We start from the raw sequence: 24,022 nt of genomic DNA, 5'->3' as shown, positions 1-24,022 counted from the left end.
ATAACGTATGTGTTGGTCATGGTAACATTCGGGTGTTTCAGTTGCTGATCATCACAAGCGCAGGTTAATAATAATAAGTTCATGGTGTGACAGACAACCTACACCGTCTGAACTAGTTCACATGGATTTCAGTAGAGCCGACGAGGCCTCGAGCAGTCACTTTAACGATAATTATGCCTGCTAGCAGAAATTTGCACGGTTACTCTAACTTGGAAAAACAAATTCCAGGGGAAATCCAAACACGACATGTAATTTTTATATTTCATCAGTATTGCCTTTATTGAAATACAGTCTAAACATAGAATGAAGTGTAAACAAAACAAACCATATCGCATTTTTCACCGTTTTGACATCTAAGAGAATGGGTTTAATGGTTATGGTAATTAATGTCGGTAATAATTTCAATGTGCGGTTAACATTTAAAATATCTCGTTGATTCCATCTCAGCGAAAATATGCAATTTTGTATGGATTGGACCAGCCCCCACCATCCATCTTTCATCAACGAAAAACGATGTAATTCATCTTATGCAAATATAGCGATGGAGAGATGTTTCCAATTAGCGATATTGGATATTCATCAGCGTAAGTTGTTTGCAATGAGGCGCAGCTGTATGAGTCAACGCTAACAAAAGTGTTTCATTAGTAACTCCCGGGCTAGCCCAGTTAAGCACAGCAAGAAGCAGTCCGTGACCGCGTCGCAATTTTTTTTCCTGCCTGCGTCAGTTTTCGTCCCGCGGCTCCAGTGAGCTAGAGTCATGGGGCTGTTCGAATCCAAGGAGGCCAGAGAGGACGAAATATGGCACTCCGATATTAATCTGACCGAAGCGGAGCTGGAACTTGGACGGTACGAGTACCCGTTTGAAAACATTGTACTTGAAGGCGGGGGAGCCAAGGGCATTGCGTACCATGGAACGATTAAGGTAGGCGTCCCAGTGTCGTCAATATTTGTATTATTATATTACCACCCCTGATCAAGCTCACATATTTATGACAGTTAGTCAAATACAAAGGGAAATACAGGTATACCATGTTAAAGGGTCGCTGATCTTCTAGTTCAACGTTTGTACAGGCAGAAGCACCCGATACGCATACGAATGAAAACCAAACCAACACCATGAATAATGTTCATTTACTTAAAAACACCCCAAAACAGTCATGCGAGAATGATAGACATCATGGCACTTCTATAGAAACACTCCATTCTTGATTTAAGATTAAAATGCGGAGAAACAGAATGTTCGAGGAAATTGTACATCAATGGATCGGCAGTACGAAGAGCTTATATTATTTGGCATCGACAAGATGACATCGCAAAGCCATTCGATATCACATTGATTACTTCACGCACCACCTGTCACTCTTTGCCCTTAAAATTCTAATCATGTAATTAACTAACAGTCCAATGGTGACACCGGCATTTTACTTTTGAGATCATTGCAAGTACTTCTTCGGAAAATACTATCGCCGTAAACTCAAATGACTGGGTACTTCTTATAAATATCTTCTCGGAGACTATTGCCAATCGGCTGCTCACCATGACCTCGCAACCATTAACTACCCTTGCCGGTATCTGTTGCAGAGTTCATGTCTTTGGATCAGTATTACGACCCTGTTGTATAGTCCATAGAAAACATTTGCCCTTTATTATATTACGCTTAGGAGAAATCATCGGTAGGCGGGTATTTTCAAACTTCGGTATTCGACTCACGTAAAGGGGAAACGCGTCAACCGGCTACATTGACACGGCGGCCATCTTTATCATTCATATTTAATGCATGACATGTTTACCGTGTTGCATTGCGTTGGGGTGGGGTGGGGGCTCTACTTCTTAGACCAAAGGCAGGGCTTCTATTATGATTCCGTTTGCTCGTACACGTCAGTAAAAAATAATTACACCAATCATTTCCCAGCGCTCGAGAAATCCTTTCTGGACCATATTCTGCAAAGGCCTTGTGGCGGAGAGCGTGGTTTATGTGTAAATGTTTCGCGTTTGGGTGATGCAGAACGGTATAAACACTACATCCTGCATGATATTTTAATACGAGGGAGATTCTCTCAGAATAGACTCCATATTCTCTCTGTTTAAATGCTACATTTGACATTGGGAATATTCACAACACAGTCAGCAAGTTGACGTTGGCAGAAGGCCAGGCTTCACTCTTTCTGACAAATTCCATCATAGCGATTTATATCTACGTTACAACTTAAACAAACTGAAGAAAGACCAGCTTCAATTGTGTGTGTGTGTGTGTGTGTGTGTGCGTGTGTATATATATATATATATATATATATATATATATTGCATTATCATTAAATTATATCAGATTATGATTTATATATATAATCTTTGTAGACCATTATAATGAACAAGACATGAAAATTCCTCCTCTCTTCAACTGAGTGCTATATCATTAGTATTATTGATAACTGAAAGATGATGAGATGGATATTAAAACTGCTGATAAAATTTGACGAGTATAAATAATGGATATTTCCGTTTTTTAGAAAAATGAATTATCGCAGTGCAGATGTCAACGTGCTGACTGTATCGCAATTTATTTCAATTCCTAAAGGAAATGTTATTTGCGTGACCTTGAAACATTCCTTTTTCCTCACGTTCACGATCTTGTTAGCGATATTTCAAAACGGCAAGTGAATATAATATGATTCTCTCAAACATTTGTCCCAAATTAAGACAGCCGATGTCCGTGCTTCGTTCGAGCCCAGGACGGGTGTTCACGAGACATAACTCATATTATATCAAGTTCAATGGCCTTACTAATATTCAAAGTGAGAAGACCGCTAAATATTATCATTGGTCGCAATTTTATTTCAAACCCGACAGGTCTTATCTCAGCTCGGCATATTTCCAAAGCTGAAGCGTTTTGCCGGGACGAGTATTGGAAGCATCGCCGCTGCGCTGTTGGCGGTTGGATACAAAGCCGACGAAGTTGTACCGATGGTAGTGTCCGAAAGAGACCATTATCTTATGGGTAAGTGGTAATTGTGATAGGTGTAATTGATAAATGCTGCATAGTGTGGGGGCAATATGAAAACAACGACCCTGAAAGGGATATACAAATTTCAAAAAAGGGCTAATAGAGTCATACTTGTGGTTGATGTCACACGGTATCCACAAGAACTCTTTACTCACATCTTAAATGGTTACCGATTGACCTTGGTATTAATTATTTCATGGCTGTACAAACTTTCAAAGTTCTTAATGGTCTTAGTGCCTGATTACTTAAAGCAGATGCATATTATATATCCGATATGAATGATTGAAATACGCGTGGTTCCAGTAACCATAATTTATATGCTCCTTCATTCGAGGCAATTACTGGACAGAGATCATATATTTACAGTGCAACTACCATTTGGAATGATATTCCTCTTCCCATTAGAAACACTTGACATTTGTAACATTGTAAAAGCCAGTGACGCAATTATATTCACAACAAAATTATGAATGAAGGTTCTTTAATGCACTGGGTGTTTTCCTGTAATATGCTTTTGATGTTCGGTTGTTGAGTTGCGTTCATGTGCTACTCACTGTTTTCCCGTTATTTTATTTAATCAATTGCATTAGATTTGTTTGTTTGTCGTCCTTTCTGAGGGCTCTGATGTAAATTACAATATTTTGGTTACTGAGACTGACCTCTTGTAATAAATAAATAAACTAAAAAAAAATAAAATAAAAAAATAATAATAATTTTTCGCTTGTGAAAACTGAGTGATCTACGAGTAACTGAAATTTGAAATCTCCTAGTGGTGGAATAACATTGCAAAGTCATAAAAGCCTTAAACTGTTTCCCGACTCCTTTTAAATAGAAAAATGTCCTTCATTTCAATACCTGGCAATATCTCGAGAGATCTAAAATAGAAACACAATTTCAGAATCCATGCTCTTATGTTCGGATCATAAATAAAGAGCGCCACATTTAAAATACAAGTAAATTTTGAAGCTGACTTCTTTACTATACATTTACTGTTAGAGACGGAAACGAAGATCACTAAGGCATCGCATTTTACCTCAAAATATTGTCCGTCCAATGCGCATATTATTTTGCATTGCCTCCTGCGACATGTCGACAAAACATGTAGCGTAAAGCTTTATGGAATTTGGCGGACATCAACTGATCAAATGAGTGTTTGTGAGAGTTAGGGTCGTCGTTTGTTTGTTTGTTTTGTATGTTTGTCTGTTTGTCTTCTTCGAGACAGGTATGATGTATAGGTACTAGCTGTCAGACGAACAGTTCTCCGGGACTCGCTTCATCTTTTTCAATATATCCGTGACTTAATCAGACAATGGTCTAGAAACAGACACGCGTGACCTGCGCCGTCATTGAACCTAAAATATTTTAATTAAAAATATTGTGCTGCACGAACGCTCGAGATATCATGACAACAAAAGGGGAACAGTGCCAGGGAGTTTTCTTATTTCATTAATTAGATGTGAAATAATACGTTTATCTCATGTACAAAAAACACCCGACCATGATAATTTGTTGCAGTCAACGTCCCACTCCGGGAAATAATACGATGCGGCATTGTTGTCTTTTATTCCTCGCCAAGATCATTCCTGTGGAATTCTCAGTATTATTCCCAATATCATTATGGACTATGGTTGGAATCCTGGAAAGAAAATGCTGGAATGGCTTGGCGATAAGATAGAAGAGAAGACGGGAAACAGAGATATAACCTTCAAAGAGGTGAATGCTGTGCCTACTTTTGATGAAACCATAGCCACTAAGAAAACGATGCGAGACAAAATAACACATTTGCAGCGAACAAGTGTGTTCGATTTTACCGCCATACGTGTGTGCTGCTGAGTTAAAAATGAGATATTTAAATATTGTCAGTGGTAATCTCAGGGATCGGACACGCTGTCTGTAGCATCAATCTTATTTCAACCCTCAGGTGCTGTTTTCAGAATGTCCGGGTTCATTACGGAACTATCCTGAGTTATCCATTACGCCATCCAGTGAAACCCCAAGATACTTGTCGCTCGTTCCGCGGAGAGCTTTTAATCACATTGTTATTGATTGTATCTCTAAGGTGTACATGAAATACGGGAAGGAGTTATGCGTAGTTGTGACAAATGTGAACCAGATGGACGCCGAGTACTGTCACGTGAAGACAACGCCCCAAATGCCAATTAGACTAGCAGTGCGCATGTCAGTTTCAATACCAGGTTCGTCAATGTCATGATGTCATTTCACTAAACCAGGGTCTATGGGTAAACAAGTCACACACAGTGCAGTCGCGTAAACCATTCCTCTAGCTTTGAAAACAAAGAGATAACGAGAGTTACATATTATTAAGGATTAGTGGATGTTGTTGCCATGTGATGACCGACGGTGTATTAACACGACGTTCCCTTTTTAACTGGCCATTCGCACGGTTCCCTTTGAACGCTGGTACGTAGAACATTGTTTATGTTTTGTAAATCTGTAGATCCAAGAACATGTAGAAGTTAACAGATTGCAACGAAACATGCATTTCCCTCACACTGAACATAAGTCTACGCTGATCAACCATTTCCATAATACAAAGGGTCCTTCGCGTAATCTACTGTTAGTTCCTGAGACTAATTTTCTTTTCGTTTCTCTAGGTATGTACGAACCGGTTAAATATCACAACGGGACAAATGCTGATCTGTATATAGACGGCGGTTTACTTGTCAACTTTCCAATCCACTGTTTTGATGGTATGTATTAGTCAAGTCGATGTCTTTTTGTGTGTGTGTGTATCCCATCGTGTTAAACATTTGTCAGCGCACCTGTGTGTTTATGCGTACTATGCTAGAGTGTGAAAGTCAACGTACATTTCCTGAAAATATGTGTCCGTTACAGAGGTAGTGCGTGCGCATAACCTTTCATTTGTTTGAAGCATTTACATGTAATGTCATACGACCTTTCTTTAACTATGGGAAACACAAAAACAATACCAAACCTTCAGATAATTCTTTTTCATAATCACGATATAATATGGTAGCTTGCTATAGCGATATCCACATCTTTACATATTCGCAGCGTTGATTATGTGTAGCTTTTCTTTTAGACAAAGATTACATCGCAGAGTCTCAACAGGAGTCAATGAGGAGAGGGTTTAGCTCGGCCTCACTCATAAGACATTCAAGGCGCGTTTCGCTAATCAAATGCGATCGTTCCGTAACAAAAGAGTATGAGAACAGTACTTAACTATTAAAGTTTTGCTTGGTCTCTCAAGAAAAAGGACCAGGACTTTGTTGTATATCATGGTCAATTATTGATAAAGCATCAAGTTATTCTAACATAACATACATACGCAAGCAATGTAATCAGTCTGTCCCAGAAGCTACACGTAATCAATATTGATAAATCTACGCTGTTAAAAAAATACTCTGAGTTTGTTTCAAAGTGTCTCCATCAAATCAAATATTATTTATAGAATTTCACGACCACCTTACACTGGAAGAGGACGCTCTCTACGCTCCTCTCCTCTTAAGAGGGGAGAGTAGAGAGCGCCCTCGAGCGACGGATCTTTCAGTCTGTGACCACCTTAGACTATAGTATAATATATATATATATATATATATATATATATATATATATATATATATATATATATATATATATATATATATATATATATATATATATATATATATGCAGGCTGGTGGCTGTCTATGAAGCCTGAAGACGCTTACATGAGAAAACTTACGGAACTAAGTGCGCTCAGGAAGATTTGGGACAAGAAAGAGAGATTTGGTGAATACAACGACAAGACACTGGGTATTTTGGTGGTAAGGATATAATTTGCCTCGATCAAGTTAAACACGTTACAGGGCTCAAGGGCAAAGGTCATGAATAGATGACACCATCACTATTAGCAATCATATTCTTTCTTTGGTTTGGTTTGGAAAACAAATCAGTGTTCTTTCTCCGCTGGACTGTGAAAAATCGACGATAATCAGTGAATAGAATTTTACCTAATATTGATGTTGATCTGTGTAATTTGTTATGTGTTGATATAGGGCAACAAACAGATTATTATTATGTATGTATGTATGTATGTATGTATGTATGTATGTATGTATGTATGTATGTATGTATGTATGCATGCATGCATGCATGCATGCATGCATGCATGTATGTATTATAATTGACGACTGTTCTTTGCTCTCAAATAAATTTGCAGTACACTGGTGATGACCATGAAATCAATGAACACATGTTGAACGCCAGAAGGAGTTCCTACGAAGAGACTGACGGGCCGTTTCAGAGACCAGAAACAAAGATATTTATGTAAGTGCACTTAAATTGACTTTCTTCAAAAAGAATGGAGAACCTGTCTCACGGTACAGGCTTCTGTTCACGGACATTATGAATGCAGTGTGCATGTAACCAATTGAGATAAGTGACACCGTTCATTAGAACTTTAAGGTAGATCGCGCCTCGAAAACGAAAGACTTAAACTTTTGCTTAAACTTCCCGCGAGCAATTATTAAACCATTCTTTCTCTTTCGAAATCATCAAGAATAAAAATTGGGGTTACCGTGCAAATGTTGGTACCATAGCAACAAGTTACACTCTATTTACTGATATTTGAAATTCAAAATGGCCGCCATCCCTGTGTTATCTCTATGGGGAAAATAGACTGCCCGATTTTCACAAATAAACTAGACAGGTCAACGCTTTATTTATTCCACAAGCTCATAGTTTACCTCCATAAATGGTGGATAAAAAGAATAGTGTAAAAGTTCGAGTCTTATATCTGTCCCCGAGGCGCATTCTACCCTAATATTACAATTGCATCATTTAACGTCTCAATTCCCATAAAGTTTATTTATTAAACTAAGATGTCAACAGTAGAAAACATTGACTTTTACTCATTACAATTAGAACTAGAAGTTCCGCAAGGCTAATATTCAAGTTGATATAAATAGCTTCGTCACAGATGCCGGCAACATGTTTTGTACGGATTAACACCACCAATCGTAATCCTATTTTAAAATAATGTAATGCGATTGCGTGAGGGGTTTTTCGTCCTGTGTCCGATAAGCTTACCCTTGACCCTAGAATGCCAATTTTATACTTGTTGTTTCTTTGTCTGTCTGTCTCTTAATTTGTCGGTTTGTTATTTTTGTTGATTCTCTAAACTTCATTTCATTCTTCATGCCATTGAATGCTAGCCGATTGTTCACGAGAGCTCTCTAAGTGACCCATGAGACAGAGTAAGCACGTTTTCTATGTGAAAGTCTTTGCACTACATTCGGTGAAGAAATAATTTCACTTGATAGACTGGTTGAATATACTACATGTATGTTCTGTAGTAGCAACCATACATAAACGCGAGATAACAATGCTACGAAGGTAGTTTATCTCACACGAAGGTAAAATGCAGCAGGCAGTCACGGGCACCAGTTAAATTATCAATTACAAAAACAAAAGCTAAATCCCATTAACGAGGATGATTACGAAGTTTGACGCAACATATGTTTGAATGATATTAAAATAATTAAAATATTTAAATGAGAATTTCACATGATGGGTTTGCAACGTGCTACAGTGACTTTTAAATATTATTTGTGACATGTAAATTTAAGATCAAGAGCTTCAGCGGTGTTTGTGATTGTATTGCTTTATCTTTAATTCATATCTACTTAGTGTGATCCAAACCACGCCTTTTGTGTAATATGTGAGAAAATAATATTTCGATGATATTATGAGCACAAGGAGAAGCACGAGCACGGGGAGAGAACGATCGTGGCACTTCTATCCCTTACAACATGCAACTTTTACACGAATGAAATAAACGCGTGTTAACTTTGAAGACTGAGAGCCTCTACACTGCTCCTGCATCCCAACGACCAGGAGCTTGAGCCTGGGGAGAGAGAGGTTGTGGTATCTCTATCTCTAACGACACGTAACTTATACACAATAACACGAATGAAATAAACGGGTGTGAACGTTGAAGACTGAGAGCCTCTGCACTGCTCCTGTATCACAACGACCTCTCGCATGGCAAATATCCCGATGGAGGACAATCGCCAGTTTTTATAAGCTGAAAAGTAAAAGTAATGGGTTTCTGTCACACAAAGAATCTCAGATACATGTATCTTGTGGATGAAAAATTATTGCGTGGGAAGAGAAAAATCCTGTGGCCGAGCTGTTTTCTAGCGTACAACAGTGTTATTTTACTATAGTGCTGTGTGAAAATTGTCGTATACAACCCACGGGCCATATTTACTATGCGAGTCCCACAAAGTGAATTTCCTGATGCCTTCCTGTAGAAAAGTTTTGTGCTTACATTCCATTTTAGTTCACAGTAGCACTTCAGAGAATGGACGCGAGTGTTTTGATATAATACTTGGAGCAAACTGCAAAATTTTCGACCATAGAAACAAGGTCATCTTTTGACTCACTAAAAACGCATTTTTTAAGTCCACGTTTTTCCAAATTACTATTTCACCGTTCAATACGTACCGTTAAAGTGTAATGTTAAGTTTTTGTTTTTTAATCGAAATTTAGAGTAAGTAGGCCCATACCTTCCTATGACATGACGTTGATTGACAGAAATTATATCGCGGATGAAGTCCCCTTAAGGTAGAACGCACCTCGGGGACAGAAATTCGGGCCTTCAAATTTTATCAATTTTCTTCTGACCTACCACTTGTTGGGGCTCATTTTGAAGCTCTTGGCGAAAGAAAGGTTTTCACCGTCTTAGTTTTTCGAAAATCCAAAATTTTATTTTTTCCCATAGAGTTAACACAGGGATGGCGGCCATTTTGGATTTCAAATATCGAGAAATTGCAAGTTATTTGTCTCTCTGGTACCAAAGTTTGCACGGTGACCCCTGATTTTTATTCTTGCTTTGGTAAGAGAATGGTTGAAAGTTCCACTGAGGAAAGTTTGAGCAAAAGTTTAAGTCTTTTACTTTCGAGGTGCATATTACCTTAAAGTTAATTCATTTAATCAAGATAGCAATAACATCGTCACAGCGTATGCTGGTATCTTTAATGGACCTATTGAGTGACGTAAATAAACCTTATGCGCAACATCTGCTGCCAACTGAAATAAAAAATGGTTAAAGGACACTGTGCTCACATTTAATCAGATGCAGTTCCTGAAAATGAACGAAAGGCCTGCTAAAGCGTTGGGCTGTTTACTTTAAAGTATTGTAAACAATTTTGTAGTTCTAACAATGCTGGCAAACTAATATGACAATGGTATGCGCCATACTACCTCCAAATCATTAAGCAAGGATGGCAGTATCATAACTAAATAGGGGAATGTCAAACACAAACGTACATCTATTATGGAGCCTCAAGCAACATATAGGAACATATATCTTAGGACCCTCCAAACCAAATTTCAAAGCTCAAAAGGGATTGGTGTGAAAGCAATATTTGACCTACAATGACAAACAATTCCACAGACACACTTATCATCATAAAAAAAAACAAAGACCCTGCAATCGAAATTTCAAAACAATCTGATTTTTTTTCTTTTCCTTAACAAAAGTGACATAACTACATCGACGCAGATGCAAGACTTGGTAATTCATAGCAAGACCCGACTGGATTAGGGAGACAAGATTGCTATCTTAAGAGATAGCATATTTGTTTTGTGTGTAGATATTTGTTATACTGTATACTTTAAAATGATGCACAACTAGATCACTAGATCTTTATCCCATATTTTTTGTACCCATAACATATGGATCACTTCCAGCTACAATTTTTTGTAAAACATGGTGTTTAAGCTGCCCTGTTTCAGGCACTACTGTGTGTTGTAGCATTAGATTAGACCAGGTTGTTAAAAACAAGTCACTGTTGACATCATGACGTTATATAAGTACTAGTAGTATGTCATTGCACCGTCTCAGAAAGAAACCAGTTTTCACAGATATTTTGGTAATAACTGTAGTATTAGAGATTTGTGCATCGAAGCAATATTTGACCGAAATTAACATGCATGAGTACATCATAGTAACTTGTCCTTACACCAACTTAAATTAAGTGAGCTCGGTTAGTCTTGTCTGCGCGGTGCTCTTAACGTAAAAAATTGTCCCAAAATGGCCACCTGGCAGCCGTATGGTATTGGATCGTATCGTGAAACACATTGACGTGCAAATGTAAGTAGGCCTAATAGTGTATTAGCTTTGTTCCAGGTTTGAAAGAATTCGGTCAACACATGTCAGAGAAATGGGGTTCAGACGTACGCATGGACGAAGCCCAATCCATAAGTAGCTCGGATGCACTAAATACTCTAGAACGAGATACTTTTTTACAACCGTGACGGTTTTATTTTTCCCTAGACTTGAACTCATGAGAGATTTTTATTTGGACATGATCGTTACGACTACCAAAGATTTATTCAAACTACAGGAGAAAAATTATATATGCGACTGTCCCTCTTATTCTGATACTTGATACCCCGATTTGATACAAAACATGGCAAATATATCATTTACTTCCCAACATGCTTTTCAGCTTCAATTTACAGTAGCACTTTAGAGAACGGACACGACTGTTCTGGTATTTTTTAAAAAAAAACAAGTCATCGGTTATGACACAGTCCCCACTTGTTAATGGGTACTTTGATTACAAGTCCTCAGAGAGGATAGAGTCCTCTTCATTAATTAGGTCTGTGATAAAAATACTTTGATACAGATGGTGCTCAATGGCCAAGAATTAGTTCCATGGTGATGAAAACATAAAACCAATGTACGGTAGGCCACCATTCTAAAGGTCATTAAAGGAGTCAACTAGGAATTAATCTACAGGATGTTGCAAAACATTTTTACATCCTATCATAACACTGATAGATTATCACTGGTACCATATTTTATAAAGTTTGATGCAGTGCTTCTGGATATTCACCCTAAAAACAAAGTTCATCATGTAAATGCAAATTTGCAATTAATTTAATTTATTGGATCGTATCACAAAACAAATCGACGTGCATATGTATGACATAGGTCAATGTCCTTGTACCAACTTTGAATAAAATCGGTTGAGATATGTCTGAGTTAGGTCTGTATACATGAAAAAATCGTAATAAAATGGCCGCCTGGCGGCCATATTGGATCGTATCATAAAACAAATCGACATGCATATGTATGACATAGGTCAATGTCCTTGTACCAACTTTGTATAAAATCGGTTGAGATATGCCCGAGATGGCTTTGTGCATGAAAAAATCGTAACAAAATGGCCGCACGGCAGCCATATTGGATCATATCACAAAAAAAATCGACGTGCATATGTATGACATATGAAAAAATCCTTGTACCAAGTTTGAATTAAATCGCTTCAGGCATCTCTGAAATATCTGCGTGAACGGACGCACGCACGCACGCACGCACGCACGCACGCACGCACGCACGCACGGACATGACCAAACCTATAAGTCCCCCCGGACGGTGTCCTTGGGGACTAAAATCATACTCTTTCTTTCTTCAACACAGGCGTTGATGGCCTGGCATGGCCTGGTTTTGCGTACGGGCCGCGGCAGCTCTCACAGCCACACTTCCCGGTATACTCTACGCTAGGACGGTGATCCTGGACACTAGTAACAAGTCATTGACGATGACATAGTCCCCACTTGTAATAGGAGTATTAGTCTTGACGGGGCAGGGAAATGTGGTCATTTAGAAGTATCACTGGAGTGTATATGTTCAGATCTATGGGCACATAGGCATTGTTCCCAATTTGAAACAAGAGGCATGTCTAAGTTATGGTTCTAAATCGGGAAAAAAGATCAGACCTCTAGCTGTATTGGCCAGCCAAGAAATACATATGCGCATAATAAATGAGGTAAAAGATGTGACATCTTAAGGTCTGTTATCCTATCAAAATTGAAGAGTAAAGAACTTGTGGTTACTGAGTTATGCATATATAAGTATAATCAAGGTCGAAGGTCATCAAGGTCACGTGACATTTTTGAAAAAAAAAAATTGTATTGCTAATTAATCCCTATATGCCAAAATTCAGACCTCTAGCTCTATTGGCTTGCCCAGAATTATGTATGAGCATAATTAATGGGGTAAAGCGTGTGTTGTCATAAGGTCTCCCATCCTACTAAATATAAAGGACATAGCACTTGTGGTTATTTATTTATTGACATAAACGTGTATTTTAGGTAAAAGGTTATCAAGGTCACTTGACATTTTGACAAAAAATTTCTATCCTATAATTATCCCTATATACCAAAAATCAGACATCTAGCTCTATTGGCTCGCTCAAAATTAGATATGTGCATAATTAATGAGGTGCAATATGTGGCTCCATAAGGTGTCCCATCATAACAAATATGAAGGGTGTAGCACTTGTGGTTACTGAGTTATGGACAAATATGTATATTTGAGGTCAAAGGTCATTGAGGTTACATGACATTTTGTCAAAAAAATTGTATTGCAAAGTTTTCCCTATATACAAAAAATCAGACATCTAGCCCTATTGGCTCGCTCAAAATTAGATATGCGCATAATTAATGAGGTACAATATGTAGCGTCATAAGGTGTCCCATCATACCAAATATGAAGGGTGTAGCACTTGTGGTTACTGAGTTATGGACAAATATGTATATTTTAGGTCAAAGGTCATTGACGTCACGTGACATTTTGTCAAAAAACTTGTATTGCAAAGTTATCCCTATATAGTATATACCAAAAATCAGACCTCTAGCTCTATTGGCTAATTAATGAGGTGCAATATGTGGCGTCATAAGGTGTCCCATCATACCAAATATGAAGAGTGTAGCACTTGTGGTTACTGAGTTATGGACAAATATGTATATTTTAGGTCAAAGGTCATTGACGTCACGTGACATTTTGTCAAAAAAATTGTATTGCAAAGTTATCCCTATATAGTATATACCAAAAATCAGACCTCTAGCTCTATTGGCTAATTAATGAGGTACAATATGTGGCTCCATAAGGTGTCCCATCATACCAAATATGAAGGGTGTAGCACTTGTGGTTACTGAGTTATGGACAAATATGTATATTTGAGGTCAAAGGTCACCAAGGTCACTTGACATTTTGTCAAAAAAATTGTATTGTATTGCTAAGTTATCCCTATATACCAAAAATCAGACATCAAGCTCTATTGGCTCGCTCAAAATTAGATATGCACACAATTAATGAGGTACAATATGTGGCGTCATAAGGTGTCCCATCATACCATATATGAAAGGTTTAGCACTTGTGGTTACTGATGGACAAATATGTATATTTGAGGTCAAAGGTCATCAAGGTCACATGACATTTTGTCAAAGTGTCTGAGATATCTGCGTGAACGGATGGACTCACGGATGGACTCACGGACGGACATGACCCAATCTATAAGCCCCCTGGACTTTATCTGTGGGGACTAAAAACTGTCACTGCATCCTTTTTGCAATATGAATACGATGAGAAACTAAATTTTATTTTTTTTTGGCCTTATACATGGGAGTCTATGGAGAGCTGCCTTATACATGGGAGTCTATGGAGGTGTAAACTAAAAAGTCCTCTAACACGGCCAAATTTGATCGCATTGTGAAATAAATCAACGTGCATATCCATCTGTATGAGGTAGGGTACTATCCTTGTACCAAGTTTGAACGAAATCGCTCCTGGCGTCTCTGAGATATCTGCGTGAACGGACGCACGCACGCACGCACGCACGCACGCACGGACATGAACAAACCTATAAGTCCCCCCGGACGGTGTCCGTGGGGACTAACAACGACTGTTTTCGAACGACGTTTTACTTTTCACACCAAACGAAAGAATTTCGCCTTGTACTTAATTCCGGAACTTTAAAGTTATCTAAATAATGTTATTATGTCATGTTGTATATTTTCGTCAATATAAATAGGTTCATATAGATCCTCGTTTTCTAAGGGTATGATACCAGTAGACTGAAAGATCCGTCGAGGAGCGTAGAGAGCGCCCTCAAGCTACGCATCGTTCATCCTATGATACCAGGAACATGTTTTTACTTTAAATAAGCAGCACACATCGTACTGAAAAATGCAGCAAAATGTATCGACCAGTTTGGCTTTAAAGTTGAACACTCATTGGAAACAGATATTCGTTTTGAATCTTTTGGAGTGAATAAAGTTTTAACCTTTTTTGTGAAAATCGAATCGGGATGGCGGCCATTTTGAATTTCAAACCTCGGTGTATATTGTGTGATTGGTTTCTCTAAGTATCCAAATTTTGACTGTGTCGCCTGATTGGCAGTTTGGTGGAGGCAAATTTGAGCGCAAACGACCTTGAGAAATGTTAAAACAGGAAATCATGCCTTTAAATCTGACTTCATTTCAGGAAAAAGAAGAAGAAGAATCGTTTGAAGGAAGACACTCAGCTACAATACTCGGAGACCTGCGCAGCTATGGCAAGATTTGTAAAATTTTTATCAGAGGGTGACCTGGATAAGAGCGACACCATCGATAGAAAGGAGCTGGAACAAATCTTCAAAAATGTAAGCGAAACTTGTACTGTAATATGTATTAGTAGTAAAAGAGTACTGCGTAGTTTTTGAACTTTTGCTCAAACTTTTTTCAATGTAACCACTAACCATTCCCTGTCTAAATCAAGAGTAAAACTAAGTTGTCATCGTGCAAATTTTGCTACTTTAGAAACCAATTACTTAACATTGACTGATAATCGAAGTTCAAAATGGCCGCCATCCCTGAGTTAACTCCATAAAAAAATTTAAATTTTTGATTTCCAAAAAAAACTGAGAATGAGTCCCAACAAGTGGTATATCAAATGAGAATGGTAACTTTAAAGTGTAGTCTGGTTGACAGAATTTAATTATTTTAAGCTGAATACTCGTGCCCTGTTCTCATTCTACATATTTACTGAACAGTTTCTAAAATCATTATTTGTCGAAATCAAACCAAATTATTGCTTGTCGATTCTCTGTATTAGATTGAAAAGCAGGGTTATGTCGTCTTCAAACAGTAAAAAAGAAAGCGCCCGATTTGGAAATCTTACTTCCTTCAATTGCTGTAATGGCAGCCACATGGGAAAAGATTCGTTTTTACTAGTACAGAGAAAAGTTTTTCAGTCACGTGCTTCAATGATGTGGGCGATGACGATACGTCTTTTGTGACTCACGTTTATATAATACTTTTTAATAATTTTCATTTCTAGACTTTTCAAAGTTAAAATAAATACATCATTAAATCAGTACATTAATCTGTTCTTTTTGGGAAACGTTAAGAACATACTTTCACTTTATTTCTCTACAAATTTCCAAACCTTTGTTGCCGCTGTATAATGTACGGTACTCTCCTGTTTGTTCTCATTTGTTCTTATCTTGCCTATTTGCAGCCGGTAAGGTGATGAGGAAGGCGTAGGTATCTTTCCAGTCGTTCTCCGTTTATCATGATTTATGTATATCAGGAATCTTTCTCTAAAATAACACTTCATAGTGCGTTCTATAGTTTGGTATTTGTTCATTCATATTGCCTTGTAAAGTCACTGATTACGAAAGCTTACATCACTTTTCAAAAATTCCTTTCGCTTTACTCAGATTTAGACTCACACAAGTGTTGAAAATACTTTTACATAAGCATATACATTTCGAAAGAGAAGAGATATTGTCAGTGACGTTTTACTGACGTAAGACGCGACGAAATGTTGATTTTCATGCTTCAAAATTTGAATTTTCAAATGCTTGCAGTGTGTTCACCCATTATGTGTTAGTACTGCTAAGCCGTCATTACTCATAGCATGTGCATTTCACAAAACGTTGTTTCTATATTTCATTTATTATGTCTTCATAATTCAGAAAACACTGAGATTAATTGATTGATTATAGGTACAGGGGGCAGATGAAAGTCCCCTGGGGTGGGGAGGAGGGTTTTTTGTGCAACGGTTTACCTTATTTGATTTTATTAATTTCGACTGTGATATTTCAAGTAAAGCTTTCGACTCCAATTTGACTGTTTTCAATACCTACAATTCCTTATCTCCACTTCAACCAGTGCACATACCACTCTAATTGCTGCACAAACATTGCCAACTTGTTAATGACTGCGCGTATCAGCGGATTAGCTTATTAAGTCAACACCACAGCCGTCCCACACGTAGTGAAATAAGGTTTAATGCGTGTGGGACGGCTGTGGTGTTGACTCAATCACTTAATCCGCTGATACCGACAGCGGATTAGCAAGTTGGCAATGTTTTCGGAGCAATTACAGTGGTGTATACACAAGTTGGAGAGGAGATAAGGACTTGTCGTTAATATATAAAGCAGTCAGACGGTATGGAGTCGAAATCTTTATTTGAAATACCACAGTCAAAATTAATAAAGTTACTTGTAGTAATAAAGAAAGCAGTCAGACGGTTTGGAGTTGAACTTTATTTGAAATATCACAGTCAAAATTAATAAAATAAAATAAGGTAAACCGTTGCACAAAAAACCCTCCTCCCCACCCCAGGGGACTTTCATCTGCCCCCTGTGTTATAGGTCGCTTTATTTACTCTATTTACGTTTTTGTTTTATAAATCGCCGATTGAATAAGAAAAAAATGTCGGTCGTTGAATTCGACAGTTTTATTTTTTATTTTTGGATAACATAAAAAAACACAGCGTGTCAAAGTTTGAAAGAGAAACCTACACGTTGGGGTTTGTAAGGTATAGCTAGGCTGTCTTCAGAATGAAGATGTCTAAATTTACATTTGCCTTCTGAGATTTTAGACAATTTTCCGAGAGTTGTTACAGCATGCACATTGTTTTCTTCATGATTCCACATTATTCTCTTCAAGTTGTGAAAATATCTTCAAGAAAGTAGGTTTGAATTTTTCAGCACATTTCACTCCGCTTTCACTGTGTGACCGCCCCTCAAACTATCTAATTGCTAAGCCCAAAGATGCCTCTTTTACATCAAATGTACTAATTAATGTCACAGAATAGGCGTTTTACGGACATCGATGCAATGATTCTGTTTGGAGAAGACTACACATTAGACACTGTCTTTGATGTTTTGGATAAAGACAAAGACGGCGAGGTAAATATAATACAATATCTCTTTCCATATTTAAATTTGATAAATCTCAAACTTTTGAGAAGCAACTTTTGTGTGTAAATCATATCATTACTTTACGCATTCGATAATGCTCGATTACAGGTATATAAATGAATTTAAGAGCAGTAAAAAAGTACACAGAAAGATTTGGAAAGACATCATAAGGCCCTCGATCTTTGGCAGACGTCCGAGCGAAAAAAGGTACAAGGGCCGCGATTTCCCATCGCATGCAAAGTTACTGATGAAACTACTGTTTTGACACATACTAGCAGTCATCAACATGCTAATGTCCCGGCAAGTCGTCAGTGGCCTGGGAAACAGTGCAGGCGTGTCTTGTAAGATAAAAAGTAGAGAAATCCAGAACATAATATATAAAGCACATTTGCCACTAGTGGTTTTGAATAGGATTATGAAACGACAGCATCCCGTCAGCATTCCGTTTTTATTTTCCAAGATCTATTCTAATTACGTGCTTATCATTCCCATGAAAGTTTTCAGACAAGTCGTTGCTAACATTTACCATCTTTCGCTTGCTTTCGTGAATGATGGTTCATCGATAGCACCCAACCTTTCTAAAACTTTCTCCCTCTCTCTCTCTTTTTCTCAACCAAGATCAGTATGCTGGAGTTGATACAGTTCGCTCAGGAACGAGGAGTTAGGCTGTGGAGTATGTTCACTGGCTACGACCGTTACGAAGTGAACAACGTAGGTGACTACCTCACAGCCGTACAGGAAACTGTTCTCACCAACGTCAAGAGGCTGTACAACGAAGTAAGCGTACAACAAATAATCTTATTCTCGTTATTCAAATGTCCTGTTCACGAAACGTAAACGAAAGCAAAGATGACAACATGCACATCCTTAGAAAAACGACACCTGTATCCTGAAATATCGAAGGGCGTGGGCCATATTTCGCTAGGACGGTCCAATTAATGAAGATTTGCCGTCGCTGTCACGGTTATTATAGCTATGTCTATTTCTTCCAGCACATTATGTTACTTGCATATCACTTGAGAAACGAGAACTTTGTCAATCAAGAAAATTAAATATGATCTTATTTCAGTGTAAGGTAAACTAATGAGTTGCTCTCGGAAAGGCGTGCAAGAAAATGCCTGTGAACAAGACGACTTGCATGTCACGAGCAAGCACGTGACGTCATCAAATTCATTGCTACTCTTGCAGAGAGTGATTGCGACATATTGCGTGCAGTTCAATGTCGCTCATGAAGGACGATTTTCTTGGACTCCTGAAATTTTAGCATTCAATTTGTCATTACTTGCTGTTAAATACATGTATTACATTATGAAAGGTCAGAAAAATCCGCTATTTTTGCTGTTCTATTTGAAGGAACGTGATCTTGACCGAACTGTAGCTATTTATCTTGACTATATAGAAGGAGGTGATTTTTACTTGGAACCAGCTGACAAGCTTTTTGCTATCAAGGTAACTCGATAATTCACCTTATACATATACGTTTGCTTAAATCGGGATGTCCTCCTCGTGACGTTGATTCGTGTTGTTTTCCTTAAGAACGGAATTCTTTGATTTAAACTTTCAGAATTATATTATGAAGGCACAATTAAGCTTATAATATGTTCAATTCTTTCCTTTCCAAGATGTTTTCTTTGCATTGAGTTTTGAAATATCACCATGTGTATGCCCTGCAGTTAAAATGTTGAGATATGGCCTATAACATTTATTCTATTGTATTCTCAATTGCATTTACCTACCTTGTGCAATTTACAGTTACATTATATCGTAGGGGGATTGTTTCGGAAGAAACTGGTTTATTGTTACCACTTTCCTAGCATCATTTCATGTCCATTTCCATTTGTTCCTCCATAGCAAGGAGCTAAAGCTACGATCACCTTCTTGAAGCACTACGTTGCCAAGTTCAACCCTCCGCCGAAGAGAACGCTCAGCAACGCTCACTACTGACATGAGGACCATGGGTAATCTGATGTCGCGAAAGAATTTCTAATCATTGAGGGCGCGATTCTTCGCCAGAAGAGGACACGGTTCAAAGAGCCCTTCACAGGCATTCAAGATCAGTCTGTGCAGGAGGAGCGTGTTCCATCATGTTACTGTTCAATTCTCCAAAATTTGAAGGCTTAACTTTTGCTGTACTGTTCGAGAACGCATCGTGTTCGCCTTCCAAGGCATGGAATCAACTCAACATCACAGATTATTTAGTCAGAACTGTCGACTCAAATCAAAACTCACAAATGATTCAACATGTATACTCACATCCAACAACGAGACAAAAACAAAGTAAATTCGTCATGTTCTATTGAAGCGAAACACAAGGACAAATAAGATAATCACTCTGATTGCGTTTACAGGATGGGTCATATCTCAGAATCCTCTTCAGTGCGTACCTGAAGTAATTACTTAGAGACAATGGTAAATCTCGTCAGCATGATAGGTACTTTTCCAAAAATGCTTCATCGCATCGAAACACCGTACATTTTTTTTCTGATTTTCAAAGAGACGAAACACAACACTCAGTCGACACGCCGAGGCTGAGAAGTTTAACAAGGTAAACCGAGGAAGTTGAATAGGATAAGGTACAGCGATTTACATAATGTTCAAGAGTTTTAATATAATATAATATGGTTTATTGCTCTAGAAGGCCACCGGCCCAATCGCATACATCACAAAATATACAGAAAATAAGTTACAGTAAACAGACACAGAGATAAATAAATCATTGATAAACAAATAAATGATAAAATTATTCAAGAGTTTAATCAAGCGATTGACATCATATTCCTGGTTTTATCAATCCTTTCAGGGAGAATTTTATTTGCACGTGTGGTGTATTTCTAGGTCATCAGAAAGCTAGTTCAGATGAAGTCACACACTGGTCTTAAAGCCCAAATAGCTGCGAACGTTAAGCATTATTTTCATGATTTTATTTTCAAACCAAAGTTGGTTCATCAACTTCATGTAAATATGCTAACTGAAGGACATGTATAGAAGTATTACTGCTCGCTGATTTGGACCATGACTACGCGTTTTAATAGGTAATAATAAACGGGTGCCGCACTCATAAGATGGCGCCCCACGCAAAAGTACAAAAAATGCAGTATTTACTGCACATACACATCGTGATCATAGAAGAAACAAACCTGATTTCATTTACTTTCAATTGAATGCCCAACACACGATGGCTAACATTTTGTTGTCGTAATATCTTTATTTTTTCTGTCACATGATCAGTTTTTGAAATTGGCGGGAACCACTTTCGACACTTATGACAGTGTTATACACTTTTTCAGTCTTTAATTGGTCTTATTAAAAGAAAGAAAGCTCTAGGAAAACTGGGGATATTTTGAGATCGGTTTATTGCACAGTCGCAGATATTAGGGCTTTATACCAGTCTTTTTCAACTCAACTTAACGTGTTTTAACAAAGAAACTATCTATAGGCAGTGCAGTATCAGCAAATTCCATGGTTCGCATGTAGAAACGCAAAAACTCTCTAACTTTCTTTTTGAAAGTTTCACAAAAGAATCGGAATGACAAGTCATTTTGTAGAATACCTTTACTATGCGGTGTCATCGCGCTAGATTTCAAGATAAAATGGTAAGATTATTTCTTTGTTCAAGAAAGACCTGTGTAAAATGCCGACTGAGCAATTTTCTTGAGTTCTTTTGATAAAGATATCATTGTACACCTTCATTGTATGAAGCGACACATATTTTTTACATAAATTATTGAAGTCATTCGTAAAGTAACGTTTTAGAAGTCTACGTTGCAGGAAAAAGCAATGCTTCAAATTTTATCTACATGTTTCAGAACCGAATTTGTCTTAAAATAGTGTGAATTGTATAAAGTCAAAGATAATATGTATTTCTATACGGTGTATCTAAATCAGCTAAGACGGGAATACATCTTTTTCTCATCACAGTCTTAGCTAATCTCTGTTCCCTGCAACAAATGTAATTTTAAAGGAAATGCCAATACTTTGATTTTGCGAAGTCGCATAAACGCGTTTTAAACTTTATACATATAACGAATGTATTGTTGTTGCTGCTGTCAGAGAGCATTGTGGGTAAAAATCGATGTACCCGGCAGCCATTTCAATGCCGTGCACACCTCACAGTGACTTGTGGTGTCACTCATGTGCCGATTGACTGGACAAAAACGAATGTAATATCCAGAAGACAGTGTTAAATTAAGGTAGCGACATACCTTATAGACACTTTCAGATTTTATTTTTTCTCCATTAAAGAAGTCCCAAAGCCCAATAAAGTATATACTTTCTGAAAGCTCTCATATTGGGAAATCCTATCGTGCACAGTACATAGTCATTATTTGCATAATTGTCCCGCGACAAGCGTTTTGCTGAACCTTGTAAAATCGGTTTTTCTTCCCTTCAGCGAAACCGCTCCACGATTTCCGGTTGAAATTTGTGCATTGACAAGCCTTGGTAATATCCTTCAAATCCTTGTCTGTGATTTCCTTTACATGCCTTTTGCTTTTTTGTTATGCGCTATTAAAGGTGTTAGACTAAGGTACTTTTCAAGGAATTGTAATTGTCGTGCAATGTAATTTGAATGGAGACGCGGAGGAAAAATCGCAGACACAGATTCGAAGGGTAGTGCTAAGACTTGCCAATGCATGAATTCAACAGGAAATCTTGCAGCGTTTTCGCTAAAGGGAGGAAAACCCGATTTTGAAAAGTTCTGCAAAACACTTGTCACGTGACTATTATGGAAATTTTATGCAAATAATGACTGTGCACGCTCGGATTTCCCGATATCAGGGCTTTTGGAAAGTATATACTCTATTGGGGTTTGGGACTTCTATAACTCAGAAAAAAATAAAAACCTGAAAGTGTCTATAAGGTATACCCTTGTATATAATGTTCTATTCTCCTTCTCGAGGTCAAAGTTCACTGGGATGTTTCACTACATAGATCGGCATTGCACATGAAAACTGGATTTTATATAATTATTGTTAGCATGCCCTGTCTTAAATACCTCTTAGTCCGTAAATAAAAATCATAACTATATAGACATAACGGAATGTGGAGATCATTTATTTTTGAATCTTGATTTTTTTCGCTTTATGACGTCTATCCTGAAGACGAACGATAAAATTATTATTCGTTTATTTGTTTATTCACTTACTTACCTACCTACCTACCTACCTATCCTACCTATTATTTATTTATTTATTTATTTATTTATTTATTTATTCATTTATTTATTTATCATTTATTTATTTGTTCAAAACCTTACCATTCGTAGCAGACGTAACACTTTATAGACTATCAGCGCATCTTAAACCGAACTATAGTACTACGTTCTGGGTCCATCATTTACCCGTACTTGGTCATTCTCTGAATACATGTAACATATCAAATACGAAGTAGTTAGAAGACTTTACAAAAACAATTTGTATGCTAAATGGCGTGAACCTTTGCCGTCAACTTGTTCAGCTACCGAGTACACAAAAACCTGATTACGGACACACCAAGATTTGTTCATAGAAGCGCAGATGTCTGGAAGAAGAGACCCATGACATAGCCCAAGGCATTGTCGAATACACTCAATCGTGGACCAAAAATGTGATGCCTATCTCTCATTCTTGAAGTTTTAAATTTGGCATTGAATAACCTTCAAATTATGCAATTTAACACTAAACATTCAGATTATCATTTAACAATGGTATAACTAATGTCAAACGTCAAAGGTCATCAATTAGCATGACTACACGGTTTGGTGGAACAGTTTGCCTAGCTTTAAAGCCTTTATGTGATTGCTACACGGCAGAGCACATTAAGAAACATCTGTATCGATGGCAACCCGCAAAGGTTAAAAAACCGTTTTCGTCGTAACCCATCGCACATCTTTACAGTTCACTATGGGACAGTTCGGATCGTCGAGGATGGCGAAAGATGAAGAACTGAGAAACTGCGCTCTCGAATTCACTCCAGAGGAGTTGGAACTTGGGCGTTACCGCTACCCGTTTGAAAATTTAGTCTTAGAGGGTGT

General features: G+C 37.7%; 1 protein-coding gene across 1 annotated transcript; it reads left to right on the top strand.

Moving 5' to 3' along the window:
• The first annotated feature begins 632 nt into the window (after positions 1-632).
• LOC139121194 (uncharacterized) lies at positions 633-23,037 on the top strand. Its single transcript, XM_070685885.1, has 12 exons — positions 633-922; positions 2,848-2,995; positions 4,578-4,714; positions 5,061-5,196; positions 5,617-5,712; positions 6,659-6,789; positions 7,185-7,291; positions 15,306-15,462; positions 17,902-18,000; positions 18,631-18,789; positions 19,366-19,461; positions 19,864-23,037. Exons 1-12 carry the CDS (start codon positions 758-760, stop codon positions 19,954-19,956), a joined length of 1,524 nt encoding a protein of 507 aa, XP_070541986.1. The 5' UTR covers positions 633-757; the 3' UTR covers positions 19,957-23,037.
• The last annotated feature ends 985 nt before the right edge of the window (positions 23,038-24,022 follow it).

This window comes from Ptychodera flava, chromosome 21 (genome assembly GCF_041260155.1).
Source record: "Ptychodera flava strain L36383 chromosome 21, AS_Pfla_20210202, whole genome shotgun sequence".
NCBI classification, from domain to species: Eukaryota; Metazoa; Hemichordata; class Enteropneusta; family Ptychoderidae; genus Ptychodera; species Ptychodera flava.
This window is presented reverse-complemented; position numbering and strand designations above follow the sequence as displayed.